The 19,943-nt window shown below is 47.0% G+C and overlaps 8 protein-coding genes across 8 annotated transcripts; 4 read left to right on the forward strand and 4 right to left on the reverse strand.

Annotated features, from left to right (window-relative positions):
* Positions 1-568: 568 nt before the first annotated feature.
* F4817DRAFT_341210 (EF-hand) lies at positions 569-2,515 on the reverse strand. The gene is made up of 3 exons (XM_049303726.1): positions 2,262-2,515; positions 1,727-2,162; positions 569-1,663 (listed from the first exon to the last, which is right to left on the reverse strand). The coding sequence occupies exons 1-3, from the start codon at positions 2,262-2,264 to the stop codon at positions 1,248-1,250; spliced, it is 855 nt and encodes a 284-aa protein (XP_049157841.1). The 5' UTR covers positions 2,265-2,515; the 3' UTR covers positions 569-1,247.
* Positions 2,516-5,367: 2,852 nt separating this feature from the next.
* On the forward strand, positions 5,368-7,825 carry F4817DRAFT_359533 (spindle pole body interacting protein; the record flags this gene model as incomplete). Its single annotated transcript, XM_049306175.1, has 3 exons — positions 5,368-6,072; positions 6,126-7,355; positions 7,409-7,825. 3 exons carry the CDS (start codon positions 5,368-5,370, stop codon positions 7,823-7,825), a joined length of 2,352 nt encoding a protein of 783 aa, XP_049157842.1.
* F4817DRAFT_151029 (putative esterase) lies at positions 7,826-9,535 on the reverse strand. The gene is made up of 3 exons (XM_049297982.1): positions 9,374-9,535; positions 8,388-9,235; positions 7,826-8,290 (listed from the first exon to the last, which is right to left on the reverse strand). The coding sequence occupies exons 2-3, from the start codon at positions 9,165-9,167 to the stop codon at positions 8,210-8,212; spliced, it is 861 nt and encodes a 286-aa protein (XP_049157843.1). The 5' UTR covers positions 9,168-9,235; positions 9,374-9,535; the 3' UTR covers positions 7,826-8,209.
* A 231-nt stretch (positions 9,536-9,766) lies between these two features.
* On the reverse strand, positions 9,767-10,296 carry F4817DRAFT_317050 (uncharacterized protein; the record flags this gene model as incomplete). The annotated part of the gene is made up of 3 exons (XM_049300760.1): positions 9,767-9,920; positions 9,984-10,132; positions 10,201-10,296. 3 exons carry the CDS (start codon positions 10,294-10,296, stop codon positions 9,767-9,769), a joined length of 399 nt encoding a protein of 132 aa, XP_049157844.1.
* Positions 10,297-11,395: 1,099 nt separating this feature from the next.
* Positions 11,396-12,964, reverse strand: F4817DRAFT_341238 (RNA polymerase Rpb6). Its single transcript, XM_049303727.1, has 4 exons — positions 12,680-12,964; positions 12,354-12,626; positions 12,177-12,296; positions 11,396-12,118 (listed from the first exon to the last, which is right to left on the reverse strand). Exons 1-4 carry the CDS (start codon positions 12,715-12,717, stop codon positions 12,082-12,084), a joined length of 468 nt encoding a protein of 155 aa, XP_049157845.1. The 5' UTR covers positions 12,718-12,964; the 3' UTR covers positions 11,396-12,081.
* A 135-nt stretch (positions 12,965-13,099) lies between these two features.
* Positions 13,100-15,014, forward strand: F4817DRAFT_341241 (uncharacterized protein). Its single transcript, XM_049303728.1, has 2 exons — positions 13,100-13,263; positions 13,325-15,014. Exons 1-2 carry the CDS (start codon positions 13,185-13,187, stop codon positions 14,830-14,832), a joined length of 1,587 nt encoding a protein of 528 aa, XP_049157846.1. The 5' UTR covers positions 13,100-13,184; the 3' UTR covers positions 14,833-15,014.
* Positions 15,015-15,176: 162 nt separating this feature from the next.
* F4817DRAFT_341242 (ICMT-domain-containing protein) lies at positions 15,177-16,753 on the forward strand. Its single transcript, XM_049303729.1, has 2 exons — positions 15,177-15,374; positions 15,742-16,753. Exons 1-2 carry the CDS (start codon positions 15,355-15,357, stop codon positions 16,490-16,492), a joined length of 771 nt encoding a protein of 256 aa, XP_049157847.1. The 5' UTR covers positions 15,177-15,354; the 3' UTR covers positions 16,493-16,753.
* A 122-nt stretch (positions 16,754-16,875) lies between these two features.
* F4817DRAFT_341245 (DnaJ-domain-containing protein) lies at positions 16,876-19,832 on the forward strand. The gene is made up of 3 exons (XM_049303730.1): positions 16,876-17,438; positions 17,495-19,094; positions 19,147-19,832. The coding sequence occupies exons 1-3, from the start codon at positions 17,097-17,099 to the stop codon at positions 19,308-19,310; spliced, it is 2,106 nt and encodes a 701-aa protein (XP_049157848.1). The 5' UTR covers positions 16,876-17,096; the 3' UTR covers positions 19,311-19,832.
* The last annotated feature ends 111 nt before the right edge of the window (positions 19,833-19,943 follow it).

Raw genomic sequence — 19,943 nt, forward strand, 5'->3', positions numbered from 1 at the left:
GAAGCTTCTATGGGGAAGGTACAAATCTGATATGAGAATCTTAAGTATCAGGGCGCTTGGGCCAGCGGGAAGATACCGTCATGACCGTACATGACCGTAGGCAGCATTGAGAAAACATTGAGACATTGGGACTTGAACTTGCCAAGCCGCCAAGTTGTGACCGTAACCGAGTCTGTCCCTGTGGATATGTTTCAACTCCAGCCTTTGACGCAATAGCAAATGCTATTATATAGTTAGTCAGAAAGATACTATGTATGTACGGAATAATGGGTTATCAAGTTGGCCTGCCACACAGCTGCCGGCCTGCCACACTACGTAACTTGTCGGGTCGCGGGTCGCTCAACCGGGTAGCTCAACATTGTCGCTAAACCTAGTTTATGCAGGGACAAGGTTAAGATAATTCACGTGTCCTATGTAATAGGTTGTCCTAGCGGCCTCCGCGGCCCATGGGATAATCGGGTGGGTCTCAATCCGTTGTAAACGCTTCTTACTCTAATTGACTATAATTTTCTAATTAGACGACGCCAATCAGAGCACGTAGTTTTATCGCGAGGCTGGTCTAGATATTGATAACGTTATGTTTGTGCTACATAGTACAGCAAACGATATCAGACCTTGTCAGTCAAAGTACAATTAATCTGTTGCGATCCTCACGTAGCACATGATCTACCAAATATAAGAACGAAATGATCTCGTGCCACCCAGGTAGTTGGTAGTTACATGTAGTAGTTGGTTCGACAGTACAACATGTCAAACTCTATCCAGAATTCGGATATTGTAAACCATGTCCCCGGTCCAAATTTAGTAAGGTCTCTGCCTAGGGCTCCTTAGGTAGCGTAGCCATGATATTACGGTTTTATACTCGCTCATTCCTTCGATATTTCCAAATCCAACTTACATATGTACTTTATAAAACCCCAATCGCGTGGACTACTTACAACTTTCTAATATATAACGATTTTTATTTCAGGTAACTCAACCACTCTGAAATACATTAAGGTCTAGTCTCAATGGAACCTCTAACCTCCCTAACCTAGTACCTTGTAGGCCCCCGAATACGAAAGGACTTCGTATTAAAAACGCAACGTAATTACAGTAACTGTTATAGCCATGTTCATCCGCCTAGAACTCCTTACACTAGCACTCAAGAAATGCTTATTCACGAAGCCCTGACTAATACCCCGATCCGTCCCATACTCCAGCACATAGTACAAGAATTAGGTCTTCTCATCAAGTTTTTTCAAACTTCACTCTTCAGAGGCCTCATGAGAACTCGGCTCTGACGATCCATTACCACCTACGATGGAGTTCACGAACTCTTGATACTTGAATACTTCACCGCGTTTGCTCAGTCCGCCGGCCATACTCTTACTGAAAGCTCTTCTGGCACTAAATCCGAGCATGATCTTGTCCACCTCAGTCGCTGTCAATGCTCTCTCTCCTGGTTCCGGCGCCGTGTGTAACAGAGCATCACGCAGCTCAGTGAAGTCAACTTGACCGCTATCGTCGTCATCGAAGGCGGAGAACGCTGACAGTAATTCTGTACTCGGCGACATCGCGGCCAGTGTCGTAGCTATCGAGTTGAGGAATACCGCAAGGGTCGTCGTTTGCGGGCCGGCTGAGGGGAAGAATTGCGAGACGTCGGATTTGCTAGATGGCAGTCCTTTAAGTTCGTCTATGTTAGTGTTGATATCCAACGGCCTAGGGTTCGAGATATGCAGCATACCGAGCTGATTAAGCATGTCTACAACATCCTCCCTATTCACGACACCATCGCTGTCTCTATCCAGGATCTGGAATACATCCCTTAGTACTCGGAGCTGTGCCGGCTGTAATTGAGAAAGTGCATTCCCCTGAGCCGTAGAATGCAGTGACGGTTGAGTCCGTGACGATATATGTGCGGGAGAAGCGAGAGATTGTGTGAATGGCATATCGTTTGTTTGACCGTATCCACGAGGAGTCAATCCGTCCGAGCTGGTAGGTGATTCTACTGTAGCAGCAAATCTAGAAGGTGTATGCACGCCGCTGGGTTTTGAAGGCGACGGTGTCGGTGTCGTATATTTAATTGATGAGGGTGACGCGGGAGATTCTGGTCGTCGGAAAGGGGAGCTTCGAGGAGAACCGTATCCGAGAGGCGATGGCTTGTAACCCGCTGGTGTAGCCTATGTATTTGGTATAAGTATTTGAACCAATCTATCACAAACCAAGGAGAGGCGATCGATGCAGGGAGCTCCGCTGTCAAGTGGGTTTCTATTACTCACCATTGTCACCGATTTCCCAGGGCCGTGCTACAATCTTGATAAGTAAACAAAGCAGAAAGTATTCTTAGAGGCGTGCTGAATAACAAGCTTCAAAATGACAAAATTGCTTCTCGAATTGGACTTGGTGAACTATCGTAGAGGGTTTAATGCATGAATGATATTGTATTGAGTATTGAGTTTTGAGTTTCGCCTAGGTGCGCGTCGCATCTCGAACATTTGTTGTATCGTTGTACCTGTATGCCAGATCGTTGCGGGGCAACGCACAACCCACTTACTGGATTTGGTATGTACTAGATTCATGCACGCGACTCAACTTACAAAACCCAACTCCATTGCTCAATAATTCGTATAAGTCCTTTCAACTATAATTTAGGCCTCGTACTTCTTATACCCATTTTTCTATATGTTAAGGCTTCACCGACGAGTTGTGCTGAGGATTAAGGTGCGGGCATTCTCTATTTAGAGCCGTGGTTGCTTAATATATATATGTACTCTCCAATATTGAAGCTAAAGGCCTACATAGGTACCTAGGATGTAGCTAACGATAGATCTTCTCTAATACCCTTTAAATTTTTCAAAGTCTTATCAATTCTACTTCTAATCAATAATCAAACCGTGACTGGGCGTAAGAAGAGAGAAACTGACCACAGAGCGTTAGAAGCAACTACTATCAATATGCCTAATTCTATATGCTCAGTTTACCATTGCTATCATTTTTATAAAATATATCATGGTGGCATAGTGTTGGCTACAAGGACTTCGTAATAGCAGTAAGTACCTGGATACTGACAAAATAGAAGCTGCATAATTTTCATTTATCTACTTAACCATTAGTCTCGTACTCTCATATGGAGACACAAGCCTCTGATACTTGCATGAAGTATATATATTATAGGTTATATTATAGGTAACATTTAAGCACAGGGATAATTTCTACTAGTGAATCATATTAGTTCTTCAGTGGTTTCCAAATAAGCAGCCAATGGACGCAGGCCATCCGTAGTCATTGTCTTCTTAGTTGACTTAAGTTAACAACTATGATTATGCACTAAGTGTACGTCTTCAAACGTCTAGTATGCTTAAGCGGGTGTATCTGGTTTATAATTTATAGGATATGTAACTAGAATCAAAACTAATTAGAGTCCATGTTCTGATTGTAAGCGAAGGGGAGTTGAATCATATTTTAAAGTATTGAGACTCTTGGTAAGCTATATAAATAGACTTCATGTTCCCAATCTTGTCATTGCAGCAGATACGCCATACATTTATTATTAATATCGCCCTAAAGGAGGATGGGTTTCCATCGTAACATTGCGAATGTCCCGTAGATTCTCTTGTAGCAAACCATATGTCAAGTAGCAGTGAATATAAAACTATTATATTTAAATATTCTATTTCGATACAACTTAACATATATCATTTTACCTTATGGTAAATTAATAGGACAAGTAGTATGCTATATACTACAACAAGTACGACATAAATAGTTGGTAAGGACTTTTCATATGTCACTTAAATTTAGTAGAACGATGAGGAAATCTACCTACCGAAGTCCAACCCGTCATCTGCTCACCCACCCCCTTAATAGACCCAATTCCCCAGAAGTAGTACATTCGGCCCAATCCTTTCTTTTTATTTCTGGCCCGATGACTGTAATATAGATCCTCTAGATAGTCCTTTCTCTACGTCGGACCACCCGGCCAAAATGTGGAAGCTTGGCAATAGTAGATGCGGGTGGCTGCATCTAATTGGGCATCTAGCATAAGCTCATGCAGAACACATGCAGATATATGTGGCTTCCGCCCGTTGTTATTGAACAATAAATAGCATGGTGATACATTTGGCTTAAGCCTAGCCCGCTGAACATAGTCGGGCGCAATCTAGTTCGCAATATTGTAGGATACTAGGTACGTTAGGTAGTGAATTAGGAGAGTTGCAGTAAAGAAATAGAGTTATCCGGAAGACGAGTTGCACGGATGATCCTTGACGTAGGTAGATTTAGATAAGGTTGTGGCCTTTCTTAGCTTGCCTCTTGTAGTAAACGAGGCGCCGGCCGGTTGCGAAAATGGAGAATCGATGTCGTACATGTCCATAGATGATGTATGTACTTTGTAGTTAATCGGTCCATGATGGATCTGAATCGGTGATGGAAGTGGTAAAATGGTCGCTGTTGGTGGGGTTAAGGGCCATTTTGGGGGGGAGTGGAAAGCCATAAGCGGCATAAGTAAACTGATAGAGCGCCTTTTTGCTACGTTTTAGCGCTAAAGAAAAGACGCTAAAAAGAGGAGACAGGAACTAGCCCCCCCCCTAGCACCCCTAACACCCCCAAAGTTTCTAGGGTCTATCTGAGCTAACCATTGGTCATAATGATGGCTACAAGGGTCCTACCAAATCCCAAAGGTCAAGGGTCTGGTTTGATACGAAACGTCTTTCGCTTTCGTCTCGTACGGTACCTTTTCTTCCCACATCTTCCCCCCTGCTCAGGGTGAAATACTACCTTTTTAAGTTCGAACAATTCCGAAGAGATGGCTATGTAGCAGATCATGTCTCGGCCGTTGCTTTCTCTGACTCCAATTTTCTGTTTCTCTTATCGCTGGCATTGTTCAACTTCTAGCCCGATTTTTGATTTTGGTCGGTGATACGGCCAATCGAGATATCAAGATACCCATATACCCATATACCCACGACGACCCCTGAGTTGCGAATGGCAAAGCGGCGCTGATCGAAAAATCCCCGCAACGGGTCAACGAATCGCACTCAGCCTCAATTTGACTTGAACACAGTCGCGAGACGAAGTCGTGAAGCTGGTATATACTTTGGCGACGCATTGAGGTTTAGACCTCTAGTATTGTCGGTTAAAGGAACTAAGGCGACCCAGTCGTGACCGCGGGGATCAACGCTCGAGCAGTCCACCCGAGCGGCGGACTCGTCAACCGCGACGATCATACCAAATGAGAATAACCGACTGCTAATTGTATCAACTCAAATGGCGTTCCCCCATCTTTCGCGAACAAATACGAGCCAATCTCTTTCCAATGGCGGTAGCGGGAACCATAACCATCGCACGTCGCTTTCGTCCTTTCTGTCGTCGCGCTCGCCCTCGCAGATGTCTCATCACTCGCGCCCTCCACGATCCCCCCAGCCTCCAGTGGTAAACAACGACCGCACGTCGGATCCCAGTTCGAAATCCAAGACTTCATCTCTTGGGAGCCAGACTGCCGAATCTTCGCAACATTCTTCTCTCTCACCGCCAAGGCGGCCTAATCCTAATGGTCAATCTCCTAGGAAACTACGTTCCCAGTATCCTCGCGAGTCTTCCGAGAACCATGTCGAGTATATCTTGGTTGCCTCCTTTGACATCGACCGGGGTCCTGTCATGGAGCACCAGTACCCTGTCGCGATAACCGGTGATGAAAACATGTTAGCAGAGCTTATGTTACCAGACCAAGTCCATTCGCGTACACAAGATTGGACTATCTTTTTCTTGCATAAGGACACGACCCAAGAGGATGATGACGAAGAGAAAAAAGACAAGGCAGAACGACGGAAGAGGAGGAAACTAAAAAAGGACAGGGCCGCTGGGATCATAAACGGAGATGACGATACGAATGACGAGCAAGACGAAGATGAGGAAGATGATGACTGGGACGATGATGAATCGACCGACTCGGAACCTGAAGGAGGAGAGGGTCCCCCATTAATATACGTATTAAACTTGGTTTACACGAGACACGACAAAAGCGTGAAGAGAGGCGCTGTAGTCAAAGCGATGGCTATATGTACACGGCACCCCTTTCTACACATATATAAGGTTAGCTATAGTGCCCCTTGTGTCATCCCGTTCTACGTCTCTAACTGTGATAGCCTCTCCTATTGCTTGCGCTTGAAGAATATTATAAATCTCCTGTCCCGGAGACGCTGGCGTTGCTCTATGAAGCCGTCAATAATATGGATCTGTCCTTAATGCCAAAGCTCAACTTGCTTGAGAGATACCTCTTGCAGGCTAGCAGTAATCAAGATCTATTCGTCGAAAAGTTTGAACGAATGATACAGAGGCAAATCGTTCAGGACAAAGCCGAGGGGGTTGGTGAGCCATTCGACGCAAGTAGGAGTCCTCCTAAGCTACAGGGCATATCTCGAGCTGGGACGAAAGCTCATCTCGAAGGCCAATCCGCGTACTCAGTTCCACGAGACACTCACGAATTCGAGAGCAAGGTCATGTATAAGGGCATTCCTATCCCCGTCAAGGTTCCAACAGCAATCATGCCGGAAACAGTTGGGGATTTTTCACTCATAAAACTCATCCAGACCTTTTCAGAGCCGCATGCAAAGTCGACACAACAATTTTCTATACATACTCACCTAACTACGAACGGCCCAGGAACCCATCCTATAATAGTACTTGCTAATGCACTTCTGACGCAGAAGAGGATAATTTTTGTTGGACATAATATGCCGTCAGGAGAGGTTGCAGAGGCTGTCCTGGCGGCATGCGCCCTTGCGTCTGGCGGTCTTCTGCGGGGATTCACTAGACATGCGTTCCCTTACACAGACCTTACCAAGGTTGACGATTTGCTGAAGGTTCCTGGCTTTATTGCTGGAGTTACGAACCCGACTTTTGAGCTGCACCCCGAATGGTGGGATCTTCTATGCGATCTCCAGACAGGACGGATGAAGATTAGCGAGAAGATTGAACCTGCGCAAATCACCGAAGGACTTGTATACTTCCAACAGCAGAACCCGTCCTTTGCGAACATGCTTAGCGGCTCATCTAATACAGCAGCCACGGACTTTACCGGAGATGTAGTATTCATGAATGACATACTCAAGAGCATAACAGCGAGACGTGGAGAACAAGTCATTCGAGCTAAGTGGAGAGACTGGGTCGTCAGATTTACTCGGATAGCCGCAGCCTTCGAAGAAACGGTGTATGGGGCTAGTGCCCTTTATATCGGAGGCGACGAGTTCGAAACTCTTACGGGCGGACATGGGTACGTATGGGCGGACGAGGCTGCCAAGCAGAAGGAGCTTGCTGGTAACGTGTGTAGGATCGAGGGTTGGAGAAATACCCGAAGCTACTATAGTTACATCCAGGTGAGACCTCCTTCATTGAACTGTCAATCCTTCCCAACTAACACTAGTTCTAGGACCTCGCCAAATTATATACTATCCGGCCCCTGAAAGGGATAGACCTACATCATATGCACGACCGACTCCGGTCTCAACGTCTAACCCCAGCACAGAGTAAAGAAATATATTTGACGTTTGCCCAGTACGTCCACTCGTATGACGAAATCAGCCTACTATTGTCGGTAGCACCCGAGTCCCACGCGGGACTCTTCTACATAGCCCTCGGACTATTCCATAAGGACCGGGACGTTAGGATCCAGACGTCGGAGCTCGTCGAGCGTATCAGCGAACACGAAGCCGGCCACCACTGGTGGAAGGGGATGAGCCGGTTTGAGAAGCTCGCCTTCCACCGGATACGGCGGGAGGTGGATGCAGAAATGAAGAGTAAGCTTGAGAAGGAGAACTCAAGCCCCGTTGAGAAGAGGAACAGCTAGAAGCAGAAGATTAAAGTGGTTCAGACCTAGCGATGCACTCGGAGCGAATTGTTGTCTTTTTTCTTGCCTGAAGATATCCGCGGCTTCAAATGTCAATATATACCAAGTAATCTGAACAAAGAATTATTTTTGAATTCTTTAAGCGAGTCGATATTGAGGGTATATATTATATATTCCGAATTTTTACGAGTTCTCATTGCTCTCATGACAGGTGAATTTCATCTTTGCTTAACTTAGATTCTTGTTATTGCCTTCTCCGTTACCACTATTACTAGAGTCTCTGTTCCTTTTACATCGCCCCAACCCGGTAAGTCCAAAATTAGAGAAGCATACACAATCTACCATCGGATTCTGAGTGTTGCGGCCGTCCAAGGACAAATGCTCTTACGAGAGTAGGTACTTCGCAGCATGCTCGACATGATCCCCGGCGAACGTCGACATGAAGAAGTACGAGTGATCGTAGTCCTACACATCAGTTAGCTTAATTCTATCGCCATTCGCAAACCCGTCCAAGAATAAAACAATCACAGAAGCAAAAGAAAAAAAAAGAAAAAAAACTCACCGGCTGGTACCTCAACTCCAACCCCTTAACCCCCGCCTCCTTAACCGCCTTCTCAAAGTTCTCCGGCAACAACTGCCCCTGCTTATAAAAGTTATCCCCCGTCCCCACATCAACCAACGCCTTGATATCCTTCCCCGCCCACCCCCTCACCAGCTCCGTAGCATCGTGCTTCTTCCACGCCTCGCGGTCCGCGCCCAGGTATCCGGAAAACGCCTTCTCGCCCCAGGGGCACAGGGACGGGTTCGCGATGGGCGCAAACGCGCTTACGCTGCGGTACTTGCCGGGGTTCTTGAGGAACAGCGTCAGCGCGCCGTGCCCGCCCATGCTGTGGCCCGTGATGCTGACGCGCTCGGAATCGAGAGATTCGGGGAACGCGGCGAAGAGCGCGGCCGGCAGCTCCGACGATATGTACGATTCCATGCGGTAGTGCGCGCTCCAGGGCGCTTGGGTCGCGTCCACGTAGAACCCCGCGCCCGCGCCGAAGTCCCAGCTCTCGGTCTCGCCGGGTAGGTTTGCGCCGCGGGGCGAGGTGTCGGGCCATACCAGGGCGATGCCCTTGCGCGCGGCGTGCGCTTGGAAGAAGCCCTTCTCGGTGCAGTTTTGAGGCGTACAAGTTAGACCGGATAGGTAGATGAGCACGGGAACCTTAGACCCGGAGACTGCGGCGGGAGGTAGGAATAGGTTCACGTCCATAGGGGTGCCTGTGCTGGAGGACTGGTGTTGCAGCTTGAGCAGCTTGCCGCCGAAATTGGCGATGGTGGCTTTGGTCTCGAAGGCCATTTTTGCGATTAGTCTAAATGCCACTGTGTGATACGAATATTGGAGTCTGGAATATAAATATACGATGCCTTCTTAGTGGGTTAGATGTGCAAGTCAAAGACGGCGAGGGAACTAAGAGGAATGAATATTTTTGATCTGTGAAGTCAATTAAATCTAATGATGTGATTATGCTTCTAATATGTACAGCGTACGGAATAGTGAATTACCTATGAATTACTGCATGTATGATGCGATTGCTGCATCAACGGTAATGTAATGTGCTTTTGGTGCCCCTCAAGCTCCTCCCCGGCAGTTTCGAATTGTCAAGACGAAGAGGGGAGAGAGAGCTAACCCCGCTGACGGGTCTCGGAGCAAGCCATTTTCTTTATCTACCCCACATTCTAAACCGCTTGAGCGACGTCATTGGCAGCTTCTAATTCCAAAAAGAACCCGAATACCGACTAGACTCCGTCGCGGGCAACCCATTAATAAACGGGAAAGTCAATCGAACTTCGCATTAGTGTTGGAGACCAGGCTTGGAAATATTAACAACAGACGATTGTCTGCTTCATTAGCGCCATGCTGGGCTGCCAACATTTTCGAAAAGTCTTTTCTTGTGCCTATGCCTTCGTGGTTTGGTTGAGCGCGCACTCGAAGGATGTGATCAAAGTATCCCACTTTATGGCCGACAGATCCCATTTGATGGGGTTGTAGAAGGAGACAGCACCGAATGTGCAACCGGTTGGCGATGTGCAGATCTGATCGCAACGGCCTCTACATAGTGAGTTAGCTAAAGTGCGTGATAATAAGGAGGGAGAGAGATATCTTGCAACTTACACCTTAGGCCAGCAGTAGAAAGCATCGCCATCGGGAGCGAACGTCTTGGCGTTGTTGATGAGGCCGTCAGGGAGCTCGTGGCAATCGTGCATTGAGTAGACCTCATAGTGACATGTGCCCGTAGCATTGGCACCATTGCAGATCAGAACCTGGAGATTCGCGAGTTAGCAATCTGCGCTGCGCGGTGTGGGAAGAAGAAGCGAGGGATAGAACTTACGCCTCCGATTTCTCTCTTGGCCAATTGCGGTGCCGGAAGGGCAGAGATGCAAGTCGAAGCTGCGATGAGATTGATAATGATAGATGAGAACTGCATTGTTGCGGATGGATAGAGTAATCTTGCGATGATGTGTTTTTGCGAAGAAATTTTGGAGTGCAAGACGAATTTGTGAGGTAAGAAAGGATATTCGTGCTTGGGTCTTCGTGTTGTTAGGAGCGATGGATATATGAATGTAGACCTGCAGCTGGTGAACAAAGGAAGTGCCAAGTGGAGTTTTCTGTTTCCCTAGCTACTGCCGGTCTGTACGTTTGTGAAGTTGCTCCTGCTATTCAACACGGACAACGGGGAATAAAGTGGGCAGGAAGGAATACATATAAGGGAAGTAATGCTGCAGTAGTGGCAATATTGATCGACAATACAGCTTCGCTTAGGCAGGATTAAATCTCGAGTCCTAGAATTTGTATCTGATGTATCTAGGGATATATGGATTAAGAGGTAGGTATGTGTGTAATAATAGATATATATTGTGAGTTAGGATAAGTTGTAAATTGTTCTTATAATTTATTCGCCTTATTCCCGTTTGCTAACGACAAACACCAAGTCTCGTTTACTTATATGTTACCTAGTTATAATCAACCAAACGCCACTTCGTAATACATTATCATAAGAGATAGCATGTAAATTTGCAGCATGCTACATATCATGCTATCTAAGTAGCTAGCGAATCGGCTATGATGCGCTCTATTGATCCTCGCGAGTATGTATAAACTTGACAACTTTAGATGATGCGATAGAACGTAATGTACCAAGCAACACACCTAAGCTCACTCATGGTGGCGGTACATTGTCGCACAATTCTAACGGTACAGTCTTGAGAGAATTAAAGGCGAGACTTCGTATTCAGTGGTCATGTTATTAGTCCTAAAGGGGCAATTTTAGGACCCTTATGAGTGACGAACCTGCCGAACGTAAGGGAAAATGCGGCTATGTATTGCTGCACGAGCTGACATGCAGTTTTCAACCATTTAAACGGTCAGCCGACGTCATAGGTCCGCTCCGCTGGTAAGATGTTGTTACCTGAACTGATTGGTCTGTTAGTTTAGCGGGACGTAGCGGATGTGACCCTCGATAGCCTTACATTAAATACGGAATAGTCACACCGCATTGGATATTTCATGCGGAATTCAATTCAATACGAAGGTTTACCGCTATTTTAAGCTCGCCTCTAGTATTCTAGGGATGAGCTAGCAAGTCTTCGGAATAGTCCAAATGAACTCGCGTATACCTATTTTTAATACAAGCGCCATTACCTGCTATGTATGTAATGAATAGGCTCAGGTAGATTGTAGTTGCATTTATAAGTCCTATAAATAGGGACATAAAATGCATCAATTGTTTTTCGTTGACTATTAGTTAGAATAACTATAATAACAACACTACCAATCAATCCGCAGCTGACGGCAGTTACCGGTGAACTCGGCCGTATCTGGCAACATTTTTCTTGTCGGCGCACGTGGTTATGGGACATTTGCTCACCGCTTATATCCTCTAGATGAGGCTGATAGGTAGTTTGCGGAAAAGCTGATAACGGAGCCCACGGCCGTCATGCGACGCAATTAGCTACCATGTAACCAACCGAGCAGATATTAATTCCTCGACGCCGTGTACTCAGAAGTCTTATGCCTAGGGGAAATTTTGATATATTCCGAAAAGCAACCACTAACTCCATGCTCGTGCAAACTTCTCTAAGTCATCTGACGATTCCTTCCCGCGTAGTCCTATCGGTCAACCCTATCCGTTGGAGGATCGTTCGAAGCGATGCTAGAGTCGGTTCAATATCCAGATTGCGAAAGACCGAGGGAGCTGATACCCGGATCCAATTTACTGGAGCAGCTCTTCGCAGGACCAATCCTCATAGCTGTACAATAATTAGCACCAACCAATTATACTTGCGGTATGGAAAATTCAAGACGTACTAGCCATCGGGAAGATAACGGCGGACGATCAGAGGAATCTTCTTTTCGCGTAGTTCTTTGATAGCAATCTGAAGAGGATCTGACTCTCCTTCTAAATCCACGAGGACAGGAGCGTTCATACTATACAACATCTAGTTAACGTTTGCTAGGTCTTGGCCTTTGTCAATGCTGCTTTACCTGATCTGTAGTGCTCTGGTACCTAAAACACGGGCTCTCTCGTATTTTGTCAGGTATGGAGTGGTAGATCGCTCCTCGTTAGGGATCTTTTTGTCTTTGTTCAACTTTGTCGTAGACTTTGTTCGGTTTGCGGCAGCAGATGGATCGCCCGAGACGACAACGTTCTCCTCCTCATCTACGCCTCTTCGGGTGAATTCATCCTCCTCATTGTCGGGAACTTCGGGGTCGAGCTCATCATCTATGGGCTCTTCGTCCTCGAACATAGGCTCGTCCCTGCGACGCGTTAGAGCACCGGTCGCTATGTATGTGCCAATAGCATAACTTACGCTCCACCGACATCCCCATCATCACCGAAGTCAGACATTTTGATTAATGAAAATCACTTAATAAACTCGAAAGGAGAGCTTTGTAGGCCTAAATATTAGTGTAGCTGTGATGTTGGCTGGCAAACCGCAGACGGAGACGCGATTTGGCAGATGCGATGCGAAAAATTTGGAAAAGCTGATAGGTAAAAGAATCGAGGCCAAGGATTGTTATGACTGCACGTCTGCCGTCTAGCTAGAATTACCTAGAACTAGCGCTTTGACCATTTTATTCATTCAGCTGCTTTCAGGCGGCTTGATGCAAGTACGTACCTACCTAGGTAGCTTTGCTGCTAGAGAACATTTCCCCATAAAAGTTTTTCTTATCGATATCATTATCATATCTCGATACGCAGCTCGGCACAACATTTTCCTCAATTGACTTTCAAGGGTCCTGGAGGTTCAAGCACATGCAACTGCAACTTGACAATTTACCTCTACAACATGGTCAATCGCAGCCTGTTCCATTATGAAGAGGACTGCGATTGAGGAAGCTGAGGACCCCAATGGGCCCAAAGCTAAGAGAAGTAGGGTCGCCGATCCTGATGGTAAGTTACTAATATTATTTTTTAACTAATTCATCAACTAATTGCTGTCATTCTCTACTAGAATTCGACTTTGAACTTGATGTTGACGATGTCGGTTCCGACGACGAATCACACTATGCCGGCACATCATCTACTATTCCCGCAAACGATACCCCGCTGACTCCTCTTTCCCCTGCGCGCAAGTTTCCCTCAGACCTCAAGACGATCAAATGTACATTCCCCGATTGCGACAAGACATTCAACCGCCCAGCCCGTCTTGCTGCCCACATGCGATCTCACAACAAGGAACGACCGTATAAGTGTTCATTTCCTGGTTGCGACAAAGACTATATTGAGGAGAAACACTTAAGACAGCACATCAAGGGTTCTCACACTGATGAGCGTGAACATCGTTGCGCCCAACCTGATTGCGGCAAGAGTTTCATGACAGCTACTCGTTTGAGACGACACCAAGCTGTTCATGAGGGCCAAGAGAGATTCCGATGCCGAGACTTCCCTCCATGTAGCCAGTCGTTCCGTAAGCATCAGACTTTACAACGTCACATTCGCGCCGAGCATCTCCGTGTTGCTCCTTACCCTTGCGACTACAAAGATGGCACATCAGGAGATGCTTGTGGCGCAGGGTTCGATAACGCCGGAGCTCTAAGACGTCACCAAGAACGAGAACACGGCGAGATTCGCTTCTGGTGCGAGGAATGCAGCACTCATCAGGAGAACATCGATAGTGGTCAGCACAAGAGAGTAGGATTCACTACAATGGCCCTATTGCAAGCTCACATGAAACAAGATCATGTCAGCTGTATGTTCTGTGGAATCCAATGCAACGGCAGACTAGGTCTTGAGCAGCATATTGACTTCGAGCACTCAAATCCTAAGAGCATCGAGGAGCGAAAAACTGTTGCTTGCACGTGGCCGGGTTGCACCAAGACATTCACCAAGAAATCGAACCTCAATGTTCATATACGAAGCTTCCATGAGGGCATGCGGTTCGTCTGCGGAGAGGTTGATCTTAGTGGCACAGAAGATTTGGGACACTGGTTACAATCCGACGGTTGCGGGGAGAGCTTCGTTACCAAAGCCAATCTAGAGAACCATGTTCGCTATATACATCTAAAGTATGAACGACCAGAGCCGCCCCAGGGAGTATCCAAGCCCAAGCAACGCGACCCGTCTGATATCCTCGAAGAGCTCACGGGTATGGGAGAGAAGTCTAGACGGACACTGCCATGTACAATTTCTGGCTGTACCGCCAAATTCGTACACAATGGCGAACTTGAGACACACCTACAAAGTGAGCATATCATCGAGCATGCACTACAACAACTAGCAGAGCCGGGGGCAGACCCAATGCTGCCGATGGTATTTGACGATATGATGCAAGGGGAAGGGAACTTGGAAGAGGCGGGTGGTAGGAACGGCGAATTCTGGATTGGGGCCGATACTGGTTTGGAGGGTTCAATGGCACCAGTGTTTGACGGGGAATGGTTTCACGACGAGGCCGAGATGAGACAGCTTATCCAGCCTAGTGACTTGGATGGCTTGATCGACCCGGCATTGAATGATTCGTAGTAAGGATCACGGGATAGAGAAAAGTTATGATACCCTTTGCTTTATGAACGAGGAATGAACTAGATTTGGTGCCCTGTTGTACGAACGGGATACGAATAAAACAAATTATTGACATGGCATTGTCCTGGAGTGATGGGTATTATTTAGTTTATTTATTGGTGTTAATATTTCCTTTTCCGTTTCTCATTGATATTCTACTAAATCTTTACCGAAGGTCTAGATTTTGCCCAAGGAAGTAGAGAAAGTCAATGTAGATGTAGATTTGGTAGGTTAAATACTTGCTTAGGTAAGTAATCTATATCTTAGACGGACCCATAAAAAAGAATGTCTTCGATAACCTATCAACCATATCCTATCAACTTGATTAACTAACTCTAAGCCGTTGTTATGCTCCATACAACATACAACAACGTACACACATATCATGGATTGGTTCCTACAACGAGTCCGTCTTTGTCCTTGATATCAAGCGAAGAGACTCCGAGACAATAAAAAAGGAGAAAGTGGTATTTCCGGAGCACAATGGAGTCACCGCCGGATAGGTAAGTTTGCTTTCTATTTTAGCAACTGTCGAACCTCTATTTCAAAGCAATCACCGCCGTGATACTACCTGAACCGGCTTCCTACCCGATATTCCCCGTCGCTTTAGCTGCTCTTGGTAGAACATCTTAGTCCCTGGAGCGCCATCATGTCACTTACTACTCCGCCGCCGACTGCGTCAGAGACGCCTACACCTACACCCACGCCGACGCCTGTTACACCCGTGCTCGGCGGGTTTGCCCCTCTGCATGGTCACGACGAGGACGATGTGTCGTGGGCGACGGGCTTCAACACGCGCCAGCGCTCCATTGCAAAACTCGCCTCGATTAACACGCGCACAAATGCTGACAATCTGCTTCCGCTCCTTAGTCCCGTTGCGCAGAGCGTCCAGACGTCGCCCGAACGGGCCTACTTCCCCGCGGGGCCCAAGTCCCTCGAGGGCATTGCGATTCGGTCCTTTTGCCTCGGCATAGCGCTCGCCTTGTCCGCAGTCGCTATGATTTCGATCTTGGTCTTTACGTCCTCGCCGCTGTGGCGCGTACCTTTCTTTATCGGCGCGCTGGCGACGTTCCATTTCCTCGAGTTTTGGACTACTGCCAGGTACAATACCCCGGTCGCGAATATCGGCTCGTTCTTGTTAACGGCGAATTGGCCGGCTTATGCTATTGCGCATACGGCGGCGTCGCTTGAATGTCTCTTTACCAAGCTACTGTTCCCGAATCGACATTGGGCACCGCTCTATAGTGGGCATATCATCTTGTTGTTAGGGTTCATATTGGTGTTTGTAGGGCAGTTCGTCCGCAGCGCGGCGATGGGTCAGGCTGGACAGTCGTTCAATCACACTATTCAGCAGCGTAAAAAGGACTCTCATACCCTAGTTACCTCGGGTATTTACTCGTTTCTGCGCCATCCGGCGTACTTTGGCTTCTTCTACTGGAGCATAGGGACGCAAATGGTTCTGGGAAACCCCATTTGCTTTATAGGCTACACAGTTGTCCTATGGAAGTTCTTTTCTGGCAGAGTAAAGCATGAAGAGGCACTGCTCGTCCGGTTTTTCGGGGAGGAATATATAAATTATAAGAGCAGAGTTGGAACCATGATACCATTTGTCGGGACCTGAGTGGTCTACCATGGGGATGGTGTTCGGGCTGGTACCTATAGGGAGATGTAGAGAAGTATAATTCATGAGCACACAAAGGCTCTTTTCTAGGACAACTCTAGAACAGGTTTCGTGGAATAATTTGTAGACAAAGAAAACCAAAAACACCTACTTAAAGTACACAGAATGAGATATGACAACCTTATTGCGATATATGCTCTATCTCAATGGTTAATGCAGTTGAGTAACTCGGATATTGAAATCTGGTGGTTTTAGTCAGGTACAAAAGTCGGGTACCTGATCAATAGAACCCGGTCTATCATAAATAAGCCGGACACGCCACATTTATTGATATCCTATCGATAAGGCCTCTGAGACCCACTAGTACGTAGCCACTCGAAATTTAGAAGGCCACGATTCAAGACGGGTTATGCAATTCCTTTGGACAGCTTGCCTTGACTGGCGATTCTAAATTTAACCAATCTAGTTCAACTCCAGCACAACAAGTTCTCCCTCTCTCTTCGGCAATTTCTCGACACTCGACAACAACAATTCCAGACGAAACATATTTTGAGGTCCTCAACGAAGTTATTTCAAAGTCCCTGTTACAGGGCTCGTCTGCACCATGGGTTCAGAGTATTCTTACGACGAACAGGGACAATTCTACCCTTTCTTCGTATTCACTCTAACCTCTATCGTCACGCTACCTCTCACATATAGCCTCCTCGCCCCGAGCAAAGACCCTGCCGCACTTGCACCACGGACAAAGACCTCATACCAACCAGAACATGCCGACCTTATTCAAGCGCAGCGCGCAGCCCAGAAGCGAAAACAGCGCAAGGTCAAGCGCGCCATTGCCGCTCTAATAGGATGGACCCTCATGGCCGGAATGTTATACCTAATCGTTACTACCCAACGAACGACAGCTAAGATATGGAATCCCTATGATATCCTGGGAGTCTCTGAAGTATGTCTTTGCAAATTGCGCATTTCCAGTACTTGTATTAATAAACTTTATTCTAGTCGGCGTCCGAAAAGCAGATCAAATCACACTATAGAAAACTCGGTCTCAAATATCACCCGGACAAGGCCAGGCCGGACCCAGATAAGAACGAGACTGCCGAGACATTGAACGACAAATGGGTTGATCTTACGAAGGCATACCAAGCACTTACGGATGAGGATGTTCGCAACAATTACATCCAATATGGACACCCCGACGGCAAGCAAAGCTACAGCATTGGAATTGCCCTCCCCCAGTTCATCATATCCGAAGGAAATGGTAAATACGTCGTGCTGGTGTACGCTTTACTTCTCGGAGTTTTGTTACCTTACTACGTCGGATCCTGGTGGTACGGTACCCAACGTATAACCAAAGAGGGAGTCCAAGTCGAGAGCGCCAACAACCTATTCCGCGAGTACTCCGAGACTATGGACGAGGGGGACCTTGTGACTGCTCTTAGCTGTGGTAAGGAATTCCAGATTGCGCTCAAGGGAGATAAGGCCGAATCCGGTCTCGCGAAAATTGAATCGAGGATACTGGCAGAAGGAGAAATCACCCCATTTGCAGGCGGATTATCAGTCAAGGATAAAGAGAAGTTAGAGGATCTCGATAGCGGCGTAAGGAGAAAGGTTCTAGCACTTTTATGGGCTTACCTTGGCCGCGTAGAGCTCGACGACCCAGCTTTGAACAGTGCCAAGTATATGGTTGCGCCGATTGCGCAGAGCCTCTGCGGTTCCTTCAGAGTGATCTCACTCGCATATGGCAACATTGTTCCTATCCTCTCCTCATTCTACGTTAGCCAACGACTCATCCAAGCCGTGCCCCCGAAGGCCTCTCCTCTGTTCCAGCTTCCCTATTTTACACCAACAGTGGTGAAAGCCGTTGAGGGCGACTCGAAAACGCATGTTACTGTTCAGGAATTTATGGACCAACCTGACTCGCAGCGCAGAAGTGCTGTAGTCGGAGAAGGACTTTTAAACGAAGAGCAGTACAAGACAGCGGTCGGTGTCGCACAGCAGCTTCCTTACCTTAGAATCGCAAAGGCATTCTTCAAGGTTGCTGGCGAACGGTTTATTATTCCCTCATCTTTGGTCACTCTTGTTGTAAAGGGTCGATTTATTCCTCCTGGGAGCACAAACGTTCCGGAGATCGACGAGCTTGATCTAGAGGATGTCGATGCTGCTGAGGATGATCTTGACGCACTTATGGGACGCAAAAAGACAGTGAAGGACGCAAATGGAAAGGTAATCTCAAAGGAAGACAACAAACCCGTATCACCGCCTATTGCATTCGCTCCTCACTATCCCCGTGATCATTCACCGAAATGGAACATCTTTCTCTCGGATAGCAAACAGGGAAAGATGGCTGTACAGCCTTTCCCCTTCACTACATTCGACATGCCTATATTCACAGATGACGGAAAGCCGACATACCACATGCAGACCTTGAAGGCCCAGTTTGCCGCTCCTCCTCAAGCTGGTACCTACACATTTGTCATGCACGTTGTGTGCGACAGCTACATTGGATTTGACACGAAGATGGAGGTTACCCTTAACGTTGAGGATGCTAGCAAGGCGGCTGCAATGGCCGGAGAGGATGAAATCAGTGAGCCAGAAGAAGGTAAGCTTTCTACTTTAACATCTATTTATATCCAATTCTAACATAAATCCAGATTCTCTTGCTGGCCAGATGAGCGCACTTAAGGGCGGTAACGTTGCAGGTGCCACAAAGCCGAAGAGGCGGAAAGACGACGACGACTCAGATGAGGAGAGTGGCACCGAAGAGGAAGAAGACAGCACGAGCGAAACAAACACTGATACCGAGCCCGAGTCGTAGGGTATCGAGTTTCCGGTGACAGACGACGAAGATAGTAGTAGTAGTGAGGAGGAAGATGATAGCACCAGCGAAACAAGCACCGGCACCGAGATTTCAGTATAATCGGTCGTGCATTGAAAACCTTAATCAGGCGTACTATTTCCCATCTCCCCCCTTAATCAGACCGCGGTGTCTGATACTGATGGCTGCATCTCGATCGAGATAGTAGCGTACGTGTACAGTTAGTTAGTTAGTTCTTTGTGCGGGAAAAAGCGCGCACGCTGCAGCGGCATAGGATCGGCGTCGTGGCGTTGTAGGGAGACAGGCGCCTGCGATAGGGCGTATATACTAAAGCAAGCCCGCGCGTTGCGCAGATGAAAGTTTAAGATCAGATATCATGTTCGTATGCTTGTTCTTTGAGCTGTGAGTGGATTAATGTTGCGTGATTTGTGTTATGTTGTGTTCATGAGAATGGGAATAGGGGGGTTGTAAATTGTATGTTGGTTAAGGGGGAATAATTGTATATCAGGCTTGCGACGTACGTCTAAGTTGCTTTTCTAGCCTATATACCTCCCATGTTTTCATAATGTCTACTAAATAAACGTTATATGCAATGTTGAAGCTGAAAATTGGCCGGGCGCTTTCTTGAGATAA

The sequence above is a fragment of the Daldinia loculata genome (assembly GCF_022478755.1).
Source record: "Daldinia loculata strain CBS 113971 unplaced genomic scaffold F4817scaffold_33, whole genome shotgun sequence".
Classification (NCBI taxonomy): domain Eukaryota; kingdom Fungi; phylum Ascomycota; class Sordariomycetes; order Xylariales; family Hypoxylaceae; genus Daldinia; species Daldinia loculata.